A 15,688-nucleotide genomic window follows, 5' to 3' on the forward strand; every position below is an offset into this window, starting at 1 on the left:
ATGAGATCACGAAAATGAGATCGATTCACCTTTAAACACATATCCTAAATAATCCCAATCATAGGTTACTTGAGAGGGACATCATGATAACCGGACATACTGGTGTGCTGTATACCCGTCCATATGATGGATGCAGCTGGTCTCATAGCTGCTCGTGTAGGGACACTAGGGATACAGTACAGGTGCTCATTGGAGAATGAGTTCACTAATTGATCCGCTTACGGAATGCTGGATGGTTGATGATGCCTTATTGTCAGACAGCGATTTCGTAGTCCTAGTGGTATATCTGGTCCTTAGACTTGAGACACCAAGGATGTCCTGTATGAGTGCTCCACTTTTTGATACCAGACTTATAGGTTTGGATATCCCAGATCTAGTACAGCTGGTCATTGGGAGTGGTAGTCGACCTTACGAGGGCTATTGAGTGTCGATAGAGGATCATTCACTATCGACGTCATGAGAGGAATATCCCATGTGTTCTTGCTCAGACAAATCCCTGACCAGGGTAATTCGGGTTGAGAGAGAAAGAGTTCTATGAGAGAATCCGATTAAAGCGAGACTCGAGTAGAAACCGTATAGGTCTGATAGCACCATGCTCGATATACGGTCTTTGGGATATTAGACGGATGAGGGACTATAGGTACACGGTAACTAAGGACAGACAGGTCCAATGGATTGGATTCCCCTTGTATCGTCTGGGGACTACGGCGTAGTGGCCTAGTACGTCCGTAGTCGATAAGTCGAGTAAATTATTACAGAGATAATAATTCACTGAGTTAGAAGGAGTTCTGACAGGTTTGACTCACGGCCAGCTCGATATTGGGCCTAGAGGGTCACACATATATGGTAGGCATTGCGATAAGTAAAGGTTTAGATACGAGATATTCGACGGAGCCCTTGCCTTATTGGACATCCAATAAGCCCCCTTTTTTTTCTTTTCTTTTTTTCCTATACCGGGCATGGACGATCACAACAATAGATTAGTGTGCCGATCAATGAGATGTTTCTTAGGGCTTGCACGATAAACTATTTTTCCATTTGTATGATTGTTGTTTGTTCAATCTATGAAAAAATGTCTCCCCATAATCTTGTACCTTTTTTTTTATAACTTTATATTTTTAGATCCAATTCGTTTCAAAGAGAACAAATTTGATTATCCTTTTACATTCCATACTTCAAACTTGTAGATTGGCAAAAGAAAAAACCTTCCCTTCCAAATTAATACAAATTGTTCATTAAATACATACGATGATTTATTTTATTATATGACCATCACAATTACTTGAAATGAAAGGATTTTTGAACAAAACACAACCATTATCAAACAATGGATTTGCTATAGATCTCACATATATATAATTAAATTGTGTGAATATATTATACAATATTTCATAAATTGTTAAAAACCATTGATTTATTTCTTCACATTCTATTATAAATTAAAAATGAAAATCTTGACAAGGAATTTCAATAAATTTTCATGAATTATTCCACCCAAGAATATGTGCACTCTATGATGAAATAACAAAAGAAATATTTATTTACATAAAAATAGTCATTGGTCTTCCTTTTTCCTGGTTGGAAATTTTGTTAACTATTGTTTTCCCAACAAAATTTTATCTTCTATTGTTAGGTTTGTAGGAGAAACCGTTGGGGTTCCTTTAACATATCAAATATGGATCAAACAATTGTTTTATAGAATCAAAACCAAATAGATCCAAAATAATGGATTAAGAATGTTTCCATAAAATTTATTTAATCCACTATAATATGCATGAAATCCTACAACAATTAAGAAACAGATTAATACGGAAGCGTACCTGATGAATCCATTAGAGTATTTTCTGAATTGATTGGTGATTTGGTCTTCCAATTGTAGAGTACCTTTTGAACTTTAGATTTCTCCTTGACGGGTGAAGAGAAACTTCATTTGATACTGCAACCGGGGACCATAACCTTATTTATAGTCATAACCGATGAATCTACAATTATGATTGTATTCATAATTGATGAATCTACAATTATGCTTCAAGAGTTTCATATTCCTAACTTATCTCGTCATTAAGTTAGAAATATGACTGATGGTATCTACATAATTAATTTTCATAACAATTATGTCCCTTAGCCAAATAACTTTACTTTAATTAGATCACTTTAATTTTGGCTAATCAAAATAATGGCTTAACACATTTAATTATACATGTGTGACTTTTTAAAATTCTAACAATCTCCCACTGAGTCACATATGTATCCTTATAAATGTGATATTTTTTATGAGCTCAAAACTATTGCCATTATTAAACAGGACATACAAAACAATCTCGTCCATTGACCATATTAATATAGGACCAAAGCGGTCTTCGCTATATCAATCATAGCTAAACCCATCAATGATCACTAATATTAACATAACCAAATGACATAGATCAATTATGAAATGTGTAGCATGAAAATTACATGAATGTGATCTGTACATGTTAATTTTCAACTGGTCCAACTTTATCTTTATGAGATCATTAATAACTTTAATAGCCATAATGTACAAAGTATAATAAACTGAAGCTTTATTTCTGATCAGAAAATATCTGTACAAATACAGAATCTGGCATAGAACATATAACAAACATATGACAGGCTCCCACTAAACTGAAGTTTCCTTAAATTCTGATATACCTATATGAGCAGTATGCTCATGAAAGACCTTGGGCGGTAAACCTTTTGTGAGAGGATCTGCCAACATAAAGTTTGTTCCCAAGTGTTCTATAGAAATTTGTTTACTTTGTACCCTTTCTTTCACAACTAGGAACTTGATGTCAATGTGCTTTGACTTAGTCGAGCTCCTATTGTTGTTGGAGTATAAAACAGCTGATTTATTATCACAGTATATCTTTAGTGGTCTTTCAATCCCTTAAACTATTTGCAGCCCTATGACAAAATTCCTCAGCCAAATTCCATGATTAGACGCCTCAAAACATGCTACAAATTCCGCTGCCATAGTGGAAGAAGCAATAAGAGATTGCTTGGCAATACGCCAAGAAATCGCCCCACCAGCCAACATATAAATGTAGCCTGAAGTGGATTTCCTACTGTCTTGGCATCCAGCAAAATCGGAGTCAGAATACCCAATGATCTCCAAATGGTCCGATCTCCTATATGTGAGCATATGATGTTTTGTCCTCTTTAAATATCTCATGACTCTTTTAGCTGCCTTCCAGTGATCCATTCCAGGATTGCTTAAGTATCTGCCTAACACTCCAACAATGTACGCTATATCCGGACGCGTACAAACTTGTGCATACATTAGACTCCCTACAGCTGATGCATAGGGAATCTTCCGCATTTCTTGAGTTTCCAGAAATTGTCTCCCTTTGCGACAGGGGTGTCTCCTGATTTACAATCATGCATGCTAAACCTTTTGAGTACTTTATCGATATAGCTCCTTTGTGATAATCCTAGAATACCCCGGGATCTATCTCGGTGTATTTGGATTCCTAATACAAAAGAGGCGTCACCAAGATCTTTCATCTCAAAATTTCTAGATAGAAATCTCTTAGTTTCGTGCAATAAGCCTATATCATTTGTGGCAAGCAGAATATCATCCACATATAATATCAGGAAAATGAATTTGCTCCCACTGAATTTGTGATACACGTAATCATCAACAGCGTTCATCTCAAAACCAAATGAGATAATTACTTGATGAAATTTGTGATACCACCGACGGGATGCCTGTTTTAGTCCATAGATGGATTTTATCAATTTACAAACCATTTTCTTTGGGTCTCCTGACACAAAGTATTCTGGTTGCACCATATAAATTATTTCATCAATGTTTCCATTGAGAAATGTTGTTTTAACATCCATCTGATGAAGCTCTAAATCAAAATGTGCAGCTAGAGCCATAATTGTCCTAAAAGAGTCCTTCGTTGAAACCGGAGAGAAGGTCTCTTTAAAGTCAATCCCTTCCTTTTGAGTATAGCCCTTTGCCACAAGACGTGCTTTATACCTCTCCACATTACCTTTAGAATCCCTTTTGGTTTTAAAAATCCATTTACAACCAATGGGTTTCACACCTTCTGGTAATGGGACAAGTTCCCAAACTTTATTGTCTTGCATGGACTTATACTCTTGATTCATTGCTTCAATCCACTTATCTGAATTAGAATCCTCCATGGCTTGACGGAAGTTGATTGGATCATCTTCCATTATACCACTACTTTCTTCATGTTCCTGGAGAAATACCATATAATCATCTGAAATGGCACTCCTCCTTTCCCTAGTGGATCGTCGCAAAGGTGCTGGCTCTTGCGGCACAGATTCTTGAGGATGTTGAGTTTGTTCCTCATGAATAATTTCTTCATTCTGCATAGGAGTTGAAATGACTATATCCTTTTGAGGTATAGATTTTGCTATATTAGTAGCAACTATATGAATCGGATCAGACTGAACCAATTATTCCTCAAAGGTAAAGTCTTTAATCTTATTTCTCCTCCCAAACTCAATATCCTCAAAGAATGTAGCAATACCCGTCTCAAAAATATTTCTTGATTTGGGATCATAAAATTTATACCCCTTAGATCGCTCAAAATAACCAATAAAGTAACTGCTTATTGTTTGGGGTTCCAATTTATTTTCATTAGGCCTGTAAGGCCTTGCCTCAGCTGGACAACCCCATACACGAAAGTGTCTTAAACTAGGCTTTCTCCTAGTCCAAAGTTCATAAGGAGTTTTTACAATTGCTTTAGTTGGTACTCTATTAAGAATGTAAGCTGCAGTTTTTATTGCTTCTCCCCAGAGTGACTCTGGCAAAGTAGATTGAGAAATCATACTTCTTACCATGTCCTTAAGTGTGCGGTTTCGTCTTTCAGCTATACCATTCATGCTAGGTGACCCAAGCATTGTATACTGAGGGACAATTCCACACTCCACTAGGTATAAAGCAAATGGTCCTGGACGTTGTTCACCTGAGCCGTCATTTCTGTCGTAATATTCCCCTCTACGGTCAGATCTGACGCTTTTTATCCTTTTGCTGAGTTGATTTTCAACTTCAGCTTTAAATGCTTTGAACACATCCAAAGACTGAGATTTTTCATGTATTAGATACAGGTATCCATATCTAGAGTAATCGTCTATGAATGATATGAAGTATTGTTGACCATTCCATGAAGGTGTTGGAAATGGTCCACAAATATCTGTATGTATCAATTCTAAGACGTCTGTAGCTCTATATGCACCTGATCTCTTAGGTTTGGTTTGTTTACCTTTAATGCATTCAACACAAACATCTAGACCTGATAAGTCAATGGGATCAAGAATCCCATCTGACACAAGTCTTTCAACTCTATTTCTAGAGATATGACCCAAACGTTTATGCCATAATATACCAGAATTTTCAATTTTACATTTAGTACCTCGCAATTCCACATTCAAGGTTTCATGATAGGATGCTATAGTATCAAGTAAATATAGATTGTCATAAGTCATAAGTGAACCAGTTCCAATCATATTTGAATTTAAAGACAAAGTAAACTGATTGTTTCCAAATGAACAAGAATAACCAGATTTGTCCAAATAAGAAACAGAAATTAAGTTCCGTCTAAATGACGGTACAATAAAAGTATCTTTTAAATCCAAATAATATCCGGTACACAATAACAATCTAAATATTCCTATAGCTTCCACATCTACCGATTTTTCGTCCCCCACATAAATGCTTCTCTCAGCATTATTAGGCCTTCAGTAGCTTAGGCAACCTTGCATTGATACACTGATGTTAGTTGTTGCACCGGAGTCTAACCACCAAGTGTTTCTAGGTACTAAAGTTAAATTGATTTCTGAACAAACCAAAGTAAGGAATGTTCCCTTTTTAGCATGCCAAGCATGATATTTAGCATAGTCCTTCTTTAAATGCCCAGATTTCTTGCAGAAGAAACAAGTATCATCCTTATTTTGTTTCTTCTGTACTGGGTCCTTATCAGCCTCATTCTTTCCATATTTGTATTTTCTTTTCTTGCCCTTAAAGTTGGTTTCGTTTAAAACCAGTACTGAATTGAGGTTAGCAGATATTTTTATAAGAGAACCTAAATAAGAGAACAACAGATAACCATAAATTATGCTCATATTTATTACCATAAACTTAAGCAAATTCAAATAATGATTTAACCCATCTCAAGATACCAAGTGAAACATTAATATCTTGTCTTTGGACTTCAATATTAATTGCTAGTGGTAGTCTTGTTGTAATGATCAAATACTGATAATAAGGCATGTCAAATGAAAAAAACCCATCTTTGGATTGATTTATCATTTACATGTATAACTTTATAATTATCATGTATTTACCATTACAAGTATGTATAAAATTCTGCCAGTCATTAACCTTCCTTTGGGCCGGAGAATTACCGTATGGATGTAAATACACACTACATTTAATATTTTCATGAGAAATATTATATATGAGAGGTCACTTTGGCGACTTCATATATTAAATTACTCAATCTAATATTAAACAATCACTAATTGAATTTAGACCATATTAGTCAAATTGGCTTGATCTTAATTTGTTGACTAAAATATTTAAAGCATGTAAATCATTCAATTTATGTCAACAAACAATATAAACCAATATTATCTTTAATCCAACATAATATTGCATCAATATTATTAAACCAACATAATATTGCAACAATATCTAATTAATTAAATTCATATTAATTAGATAAAATCCAAAAAGAATTTGGGAAATTTATGCCTTATAGTGCAAAAATGAATTTTTGCATATTGATGAATAGGAAAAGACACGAAGTGAAAAAGATGATCCAAAATTAAACTGATATTACATCAGAAAAAAGCACTGAATTGAATGTGAAGCATGCTATAGCATGATTACATAAATCCATAATCTTTTCCAATGATAATAGAACCAAATCACTTCAAAATAGCATGATTACATAAAACTATCATCTTTCCCAACGATGATAGAACCAAATTACTTTAAAATATTGATGAAAACATCATTAAAATTCATGAGAAAACAAGCTTAAATGTTCATCAATCATTGTAGGATGGCTCTGATACCACTTGTTGGGGTTCCTTTAACATATCAAATATGGATCAAACAATTGTTTTATAGAATCAAAACCGAATAGATCCAAAATAATGGATTAAGAATATTTCCATAAAATTTATTTAATCCACTATAATATGCATGAAATTCTACAACAATTAAGAAACAGATTAAGACGGAAGCGTACCTGATGAATCCATTAGAGTATTTTCTGAATTGATTGGTGATTTGGTCTTCCAATTGCAGAGTACCTTTTGAACTTTAGATTTCTCCTTGACGGGTGAAGAAAAACTTCATTTGATACTACAACCGGGGACCATAACCTTATTTATAGTCATAACCGATGAATCTACAATGTATTCATAATTGATGAATCTACAATTATGCTTCAAGAGTTTCATATTCCTAACTTATCTCGTCATTAAGTTAGAAATATGACTGATGGTATCTACACAATTAATTTTCATAACAATTATGTCCCTTAGCCAAATAACTTTACTTTAATTAGATCACTTTAATTTTGGCTAATCAAAATAATGACTTAACACATTTAATTATACATGTGTGACTTTTTAAAATTCTAACAGAAACAAAAATATAAATCTCATTTCATTTTCTAAGAAAGCTGCCTTCTTGTTTTCTCCAAACTCTTCTTTTCACTATTTCTTTGTTTAATTTTTTCTAAAGAAAAGTTGAGGGAAGATCCATCTAAGTTCCTTTTCCCAAGAAATTATTAGTGGCAAAACCATCACCACCATCAACTGTATTACTTTTACACAAATAATTTAGTAGCCATCATCACTACAATAATTTTGTATATGCAATTTCATCATATCTTTTAAATGGTAATCAGTATAACTCGAAGGTTCCTCTGGAGATAACAATTGGATAAGGTCACCTTCAGTACCATGTTTGTTTGCAATTAGCTCAAACATGCTAAGTCAACTTCTCCAGATGATTGATGAGCAAAATTATATATATAATTACAAAAATGCTTTGCTACCTTATGCATGATTTAGAACATTAAATTGTGCACAAAAGATGATGTTTTCTGCAAAAGGTTTCACTCATGAAGTTGGGATGCACAAAACAAAGTATATGTAACAGATGTGGAAGATGAACAAAGGCAGGAATCACAGCCAACAGGCAAATTTTCTATAGAGCTTGCCATGGTTGTCGGAAGAGTTGCCCAAATGTTCTGCCCATTATCCACTCTAAATCAGATGATGACAAGGGTATCTGGTTCGCGAGGAGAGAGACAGCTTCCCTCGCCTCTTTATAGCCACACTCCTTAACAACAAAGGGAAAGTCACTGCAACACAAAACAAAACACACCGACATAAGGTGCCACCTTTTTTTTCATTTAATTTTTAATTACATATGATTTAAGCTTCAAACTTCAATTCATGATGTGGCTGTATTAAGTTACATATGCTGTCATTTAAAAGTAAAAAGTGAAACATATTGCTACAATTAAATAGAAATTGGTAATTAAAAGAAGCTTGTAGAATTATTAAGTTTCTAATCTATAACAACTGGCAAAAGTAATGACACTAAAAAACAGAAAAGAAGTATTTAGAAAGCATGAAATGAAATATTCCCTGGAATTAAGAACCTCCAGCTGTAGAAATAATTATCAACTCCAAGAAAGAGGAAACAAAAATACAGCCATAATCTGTTAAATATTACCTTCCCCACATGACTCGGTTAGCCCCATAGTTGGAGACAACTTGGGAAAGAAGGTCTCTTGTATCCTCATATGGATACTGTTTTCTTGACAATCGGAAAAGGGCACTGAATTTCACATAAACCTGCTCATCCCAATTACGTTTTACAATAAGCATAAATCGAAGAACCGGGAATAATAAGAGTGCCTAGACAGCAAAGATATAGAAGAAAGAATAACAGTGGTTTAAAGCATCAGTTCTTTTGGTTCAGAGCATGAATAAACATTATTGGAGAGACTACTTTTCTTTAAGTGGATCTAATATCATGTGAAGTTTGAACATAACATGGGACGCTAATCAAACAATCCGAGAGATGAGGATCTCCCAGTCAAGGTCTGTCCTATAATAATCTAAAGGAAAATGTTAGAAGTTTAGATATGGCTCTTTGCCATGAATATGAAGCGCCTACAATGTGGCAAGGCCATCATCCCGTTATGGAGTCTTTTTTTCTCAATAATATCCTGTAATTTTGAACTTAACTACGTTCTTAATTTCCTTATTTGAGGGTTTCTGAAACCATGAATCAGACAAGCAATATACTCAAGAATTTTAAAAGTTAAACCTAGCATGAAAATTTTGCTTATTCAATATGAAAGCAATTTTTGGCCCTTGAAAGACCTGGAGTCCCCATCCCACTTCTCAGCCTTCTATATAATTTGATCATCCGTAGCATGTAAAGCACATGCTTGAGACTAGTATTTTAACAAATGGATAGCCTGAAGATGGGCTAGACTAACACTATTAATCTAAATATATAATAAACTAGAAAGGGATAGTTAGGTCTTCTAATACAATGTACACAGAGATCAGTATTCTTATCGAACATATATTACAAATTAAAAATGTCTTGAGCATGCCAGCAGCTTTGACAAGATATATTGAAAATTGAAATCATAAGAATTGTGACTGCATGCCCAGCTGCAACAAGTAGAGGACATATGATATACCACATTATGTAATTTGTGCAGAAATGACGGAACACTACCTGCGGAAACCTAGCCAGTTTTAGCAATGACGAGAAGGTATTGTGTTCCTCATCAGTCCTGAAGATCAACAAACTGTCAGAATAGCTCAAGTGGCACATAGTACTTACTATAGAACACATCTGGCAATAAGCTCACATTGGTGGTTTGCAGAAACCCATGTGGTCAAGTAGTACAATGGTTGAAGGATAGTTTTCACAGAGCTCCTCTATTTCTGATATGTGTAGACTAAGACCCTGTGGCGAAACTCTTGATGAATTAGCCATCAATTTATTGCGATGGCTTGATAGTTTTTGACTAATGATCAGTTCAGCAATATATTACTTAAAAAATAAAGCTATTCTATTCTGAGAATCAAATGTTCTGTTGCATAAAAAAATGTGACTTCGTCAAGCTAGAATTGATCAGCCAAGGCAGCGATCGTACTTCACCAAGCACAAAACTTATCAAGGTATCAGCTTTTGGACACCAGGGCTTTTCATGGTACAAGGATTTAGAGAGGACACCCAAAGGTAATTCTAATTTAACTGAGAGCAAGCTTAGAAGCACCTAGTAGTGTGATAATACTACTATCACAGATGGCAAACTTTAGGAAAACAAATCTTTATTATAAGATTTAGAGGAAAGGAATTCATGTTTATCAAAGACATCTATTAAAGTAAGACATTAAACAATATTGTTCCACCTTCATACACATAATTCCCACTGGTACTCCAAGTTCTCCAGCTCTATAGAACATTGCTTTTCCAATTTCATTTGTCATCTGCTTAGATGTGGAGAATTAGCATGTGTACACAAAGATCGAAGAAATAATCGATCTACAAAATGCTTAACTAATACTGCATAAGATAAAATTTTCAGAAGATACAATCAGAAGTTTTTAGTCAATCTAGAAAACTGAAAGGAAAGAAGGGTACCTTTTGACCAGAAGGCCAAAGATACGGATTGAATCGAACAGCTCGATATCCATCCTTGAAAATTCAAGAGCTAAAGTGTCAGATTCATCCATCGATGTTAGTGCTTGCAATATAATAATGAAAATTGCACTTAATAACCTTTAAAACTAGATCTTCGAGCTGCCTAATACCAGTTCCATCTTCTGCAGGATTTGCTAAACAACAACCAATGAATTTAGATGGATGCCTCTTCAAAACACTATCATATGGAAATGCAAAATCATTATCTTCCTTTTCCCAATTAAAAAAACCTGTTCTCAGGTCAAGTGTATACAAATACATTTTATGAAATGAATGTAGAAGGAATAAAAAGTTATCTGGTTGCACTGTATATGAAAATGATAAATTAACCTAGTTACTAAAGAGTGATCAAACATGTGATTTATAGGCTGCACAATAAGGGCACCATCCACTCCTGCTTCTGACATCAACTGAAAGGGATGGAACAAAAGAATAAATCAGTAATCCTTATATGATACAAGCGTAACTATATATGAGGGTAACTGATCGACATATAATTTATTGAACAAAGCCAGCTCTGAGTCCAACTTCATAATTTTCTTCAAAAAAATACTTACTCTTCTTCCTTCAATCCGTTTTACTCATATTAATAGCAGAAATTTAATTAAATGATTTTGTCCCACATTATGAGATCCAATCTTCCTCTTAAATAATTCACAAAGTTCCGAAGAGTTTCTACATAACAGAGAGGTAGAACAAGTATCATAAGTTACATACCTATAACAGAATAATACAGAATATTCTAGAAGACCTGCTAACAGCATAAAGTGCTGGGTCCTAGACAAGTCAGTGTAACCTGTATTAATTGATGCAAGGTCTTTATTGGACCTAGAGCCAGTGAGAACTGGAACAAAAAATAAAAATGAAAGCATTATAGCACTACAAGCATGACAGGAATGCAAAGTAGAATATAGAGAGGAAAATGATGGACAAAAAGAAGCTCTGCAGTGAATCAAAACTTCATGTCCAAAATGTTCAAGGTATCAATTGAAGTCATTGGTTTTTCTAGGTTTCCTCTATACAACTACGGTTTGAGTGCAGTTCCCGTATCTCTAATGTATTTTTCATTTTGTTATGCTTTGAAAATTCACATCCAAGCTTCCTCTAAGCAGAGATCAAGAAAAGATAGTTTGAGATATTCTCTGCTTCTGAACATCTTTGCACTTGGTGTAGCCTATCTTTTCTGTTTGCTGGTCTATCTAGTGCAAGTGGAACAGTGGACTACCTGAGAAAGTCTCCGAAAGCATCAATGACATTCTGTTTGGTGGAAAAAGCCTCCAAGTGGACAGGAGTTTGAAAGCTAAAGCATGATATTGAGTCCTTTTCTACTAGCTTAAGCTTGTGGCAATGACAATTACCCAAGTCATTATCTTATTAAAAAGAGGTTCTTCCAAATCATGAATTTATTATAAGAAACATATGCAACCTTCCTTTGATCTTTCAACAAGCAACTAAAGAAGGTGTTTCTAACTTCACATTGGATCAAACATGTCACATCCTGCAATTTTTTTATTTTTATACACATTCAGAAGTCAATATTTCAAATATCTTACTCAAGATAAGCAACTTGTCACAAATGGGAGAGAACTACCTAGTGATACAGAAACATCTCTTCTACTCAAGTCTAAGATTGATCACTGTTAGGAGACTGCTCTAATATAGATCAACCAAATCCAGTCATTCTGCACATAATAGGTCATAACTGGATTAGTTTAGCCACCTGATGATGCACTCTCCAACAGCGCATGGAGGGGTTGAGGAGGGCTTCTAGTAAGGATAGAAATTTTAATTTCATTTTTGTTTTTATCTTTAGTTAAAATACTTAATCCATTCCTTATTTAGTTGTTCAAGGTAGGAAATATTAATTAGTGGTTGAAATGAAATTCATAATAAGCTTAAGAAATTTGGGAACTAAATAAAACACTTATATTAGGAAGCTACAGTTAAGAAAAATGTGACTGTAGGATGAGGTAAACAGCAAAATTCCTCCGGGAAATTTCTGGCATGCGTTAATTTTATTCTACCACAACACCCAACTAAACACTTAACAGTAGCTCCCAATCACTCCACGAACAGAACTTGCATGGCCTACTGACAACAATTTCGAACGATAAGATCGAAACAAGTCCGAAGGAAAGAGCTTTTACTGATTGCGACCTTCCCAAATCACTGGAAACGTTATACAAAACGATGACTTGGAAAAATCTGCGTACCTTGAGCAGGAAATTGGCGTATCCAGGGATTGACGGCTCCTGCCCTGGAAAATAAGGGTAACTTCCTACAGCCTAAACACAGATACATTTGAAGCGGCTTATCAGCGTCGAAAGATCCAATCGCTCTACAACGCAATACCACTTAAGACACGTTGGGTATTACCTCTTGGGGAGAAGCCCATACATGGAGATGGGAGTCCAGTATCTTTGGAGGAGAAGGAGAAGATGAGGCGGATTGGGAGGAGAATTCTCCCAATCCTCCCGCTTCGGAAGCCATTCTGATGCTGAGTAGGAGCTTTCTGGGGTTGGAGAAGAGAAATTTGTAAGGGGGGAATCCAGAGAAGGGTGAAGCGGAAGCCGATGCCATGTTTGGGCTTTGTAAGGTTTGCTACTGTGGATGGGTGTCTCATCACACCTCTTTTGTCCCTGAGGCTATACTAACCGTCCATTTGGTGGACTCTCACCCTTGATTCCTTGATTTTATTTGTAATTTGATGTATGATGAGAAGGTAAATTATATATATATATATATATATATATATATATATATATATATCTGTGTGTGTGTGTGTGGTATTTTAGAGGAAAAAAATCCTTAAAAGGGTTCTTTTATTTGGAGGAAAATGCTCTCAGACTTTTACTTAAATGATTTGATTACATATGTTATTAAAAAATCTCTAATTTTACTAATTAATTATCATAATTTTTTTATGAAAAATAAATATAATCATTTGAAAAAATTTGAGTTGGTTTAGTATAAGTTAAACAATTTATACTTAAAATTGAAGTATATTACACTCAATCATAAAACTTATTCAAAAATTTTTAATTTTAATAAGTAATTATCATTATATTTTTAAAAATATATGAATTATCTTAAAATCATGTCTTAGTAATTATATGAAAGTTTGGATTGATTTAGTGAAAGTTAATTAAGTTATCTTTGAAATTAAATTATGTTACACTCGATCATAAAATCTATTGAAAAAGTTTTTTTTTTTGATGATTAATTATCATAAATCTTATAAAATAGAAAAATAATATTAATCATGGTCAAGTAGTTTTGTTGAAGTTTGAGTTGGATAAGTATAAATTACTGCATTTGGAGACATATTTATATTTTTAATATGTATTTGAAGAAAAAGTTGAGTGAATGAATGCTTTAAATGCTTAATAAATAATAGATAAAAATTATATTTTAGATGTGTATTCACCTAAGTAATGTTTAATAAAATTATATTTCAAAATTCTATTGAACATTATATGACAAATTTACCTTTCTATTTTTTTAATATTTATTCAAAAGTGAGTACACATTTTTATTTAAATTAATCATAAATAAAAAAAATAGATCTCAAATGTATTACCAAATATATTTTTAATAAAATTTGATAAGGTTACATCTGATCATACTATCGATTCAAAAAATCTTAAATTTTAATGATTAATTATCGAATAACAACAAAAAAATTGTAAATCTCAACAATTTGAGATTTAATTATCATAAATTTTTAAAAATAAAAATTATATATTAATCATATAAAAGTCATGTTCTAATTATTCTGTACAAGTTTAGATTGCCTTAGTAAAAGTTTATCTTATTATACTTGAAATTGAATAAAATTACACTCAATCATGAAGCATATCTAAAAAGTTATCAATTTTAAATAGATTTGGTTCATGAGCTTTTATCATTTATAAAAATAAAGCACCCCAAAGAAAAATAAATAGGGGGCCACTATATGATAGAAATCCATAGTGAACGCTTTTTCCAATAAAATATTTATATTTAATTGATCATGATAGAAGCTATTTGGTGTTTTGTATATATATATATATATATATATATATATATATATATATATATATATATATATATATATAATTTAAAGGTGATCATAATAGAAGCTATTAGGTGTCTTGTGGAGCACAACGTTGCACTCTCCGGAGTCTCTCTTGTTGGATTTAAGTACGTTGGACATCCAAATCGTCACGAAGCAAAGAAGCAGCAACAGAAGCTAAAACCTTCGCTCAAACATCCACAGGATATTATGGCTTTGATAGAACCTACTAATTAGCAGCGGATCTTTGTGCTAACCACAGGAAAGTCTTGCGGCGTCTTCCACGCGTACTTGAACTTAACGGGAGTCCCCTTGGACAACGGGCGCCCCTCGGCGACGACGCACAGCTTAGCGTCCACCGGCTTAATGGCGCAAGGGTCGACGGCTACGACGCTTCTGAGGCCGTAGCACAGTATCATCACCTTCGACTGCGGACAGTCGCAGGTGTTGCTCACCGTAACTTCGTACTCCGCTTGCCCTTCCACGGTCACTCCCGTCTTGCTCTGTTCAACGTTTATGTCCGATGTGCTGCACGGTTGTCCCCGGCCTGCGTTGACAGCGTTGCTATGGCGAGGTTAGACCGAACCACTAGATAATTTGGAGGAGGAAGAAGCAAAGGGAAACAGAGGTCACCTCCGTGAATGCTGCAGAGAAGGAGGAGAAGAAGAGCAAAGAGAAGCTTTAGATAACTCGCCATGTTTGCCTCCTCCTATTGCTGTTGCAGGCTGCAAGTCAAGTCTTGTTTATAGGGGAAGAAACAGGATTGAGTAGACTTTATGGAAACTCGATCAAAAGAATTAAAGGAAACAATGACAGAAATTATTCTTTTGATGCTTTCTTCTTCAAATGGATGAATGTGGGAAGGGAATGGTTCGGGCTAT

The 15,688-nt window shown here is 34.3% G+C and overlaps 2 protein-coding genes across 2 annotated transcripts; both read right to left on the bottom strand.

Annotated features, from left to right (window-relative positions):
- Nucleotides 1-8,003: 8,003 nt before the first annotated feature.
- On the bottom strand, nucleotides 8,004-13,385 carry LOC103988620 (uncharacterized). The gene is made up of 10 exons (XM_065153658.1): nucleotides 13,130-13,385; nucleotides 12,967-13,038; nucleotides 11,084-11,163; nucleotides 10,832-10,931; nucleotides 10,694-10,747; nucleotides 10,462-10,539; nucleotides 9,915-10,012; nucleotides 9,779-9,836; nucleotides 8,756-8,877; nucleotides 8,004-8,378 (listed from the first exon to the last, which is right to left on the bottom strand). Exons 1-10 carry the CDS (start codon nucleotides 13,331-13,333, stop codon nucleotides 8,222-8,224), a joined length of 1,023 nt encoding a protein of 340 aa, XP_065009730.1. The 5' UTR covers nucleotides 13,334-13,385; the 3' UTR covers nucleotides 8,004-8,221.
- Nucleotides 13,386-14,938: 1,553 nt separating this feature from the next.
- On the bottom strand, nucleotides 14,939-15,588 carry LOC103988624 (uncharacterized). The gene is made up of 2 exons (XM_009407206.3): nucleotides 15,441-15,588; nucleotides 14,939-15,354 (listed from the first exon to the last, which is right to left on the bottom strand). Exons 1-2 carry the CDS (start codon nucleotides 15,502-15,504, stop codon nucleotides 15,041-15,043), a joined length of 378 nt encoding a protein of 125 aa, XP_009405481.2. The 5' UTR covers nucleotides 15,505-15,588; the 3' UTR covers nucleotides 14,939-15,040.
- Nucleotides 15,589-15,688: the final 100 nt, after the last annotated feature.

Source organism: Musa acuminata, chromosome BXJ3-6 (genome assembly GCF_036884655.1).
Source record: "Musa acuminata AAA Group cultivar baxijiao chromosome BXJ3-6, Cavendish_Baxijiao_AAA, whole genome shotgun sequence".
Taxonomy (NCBI): domain Eukaryota; kingdom Viridiplantae; phylum Streptophyta; class Magnoliopsida; order Zingiberales; family Musaceae; genus Musa; species Musa acuminata.

Excerpts from the sequence above, each read along its gene's own strand:
- LOC103988620 (XM_065153658.1), bottom strand. The coding sequence starts at position 13,333 with ATGGCATCGGCTTCCGCTTCACCCTTCTCTGGATTCCCCCCTTACAAA. Across the intron at positions 13,039-13,129 it reads TATGGGCTTCTCCCCAAGAG|GCTGTAGGAAGTTACCCTTA; the intron begins GTAATACCCAAC and ends ATCTGTGTTTAG. Across the intron at positions 10,748-10,831 it reads TCGAAGATCTAGTTTTAAAG|GATGGATATCGAGCTGTTCG; the intron begins GTTATTAAGTGC and ends TGAATTTTCAAG.
- LOC103988624 (XM_009407206.3), bottom strand. The coding sequence starts at position 15,504 with ATGGCGAGTTATCTAAAGCTTCTCTTTGCTCTTCTTCTCCTCCTTCTC. Across the intron at positions 15,355-15,440 it reads TCTCTGCAGCATTCACGGAG|GCCGGGGACAACCGTGCAGC; the intron begins GTGACCTCTGTT and ends CTGTCAACGCAG.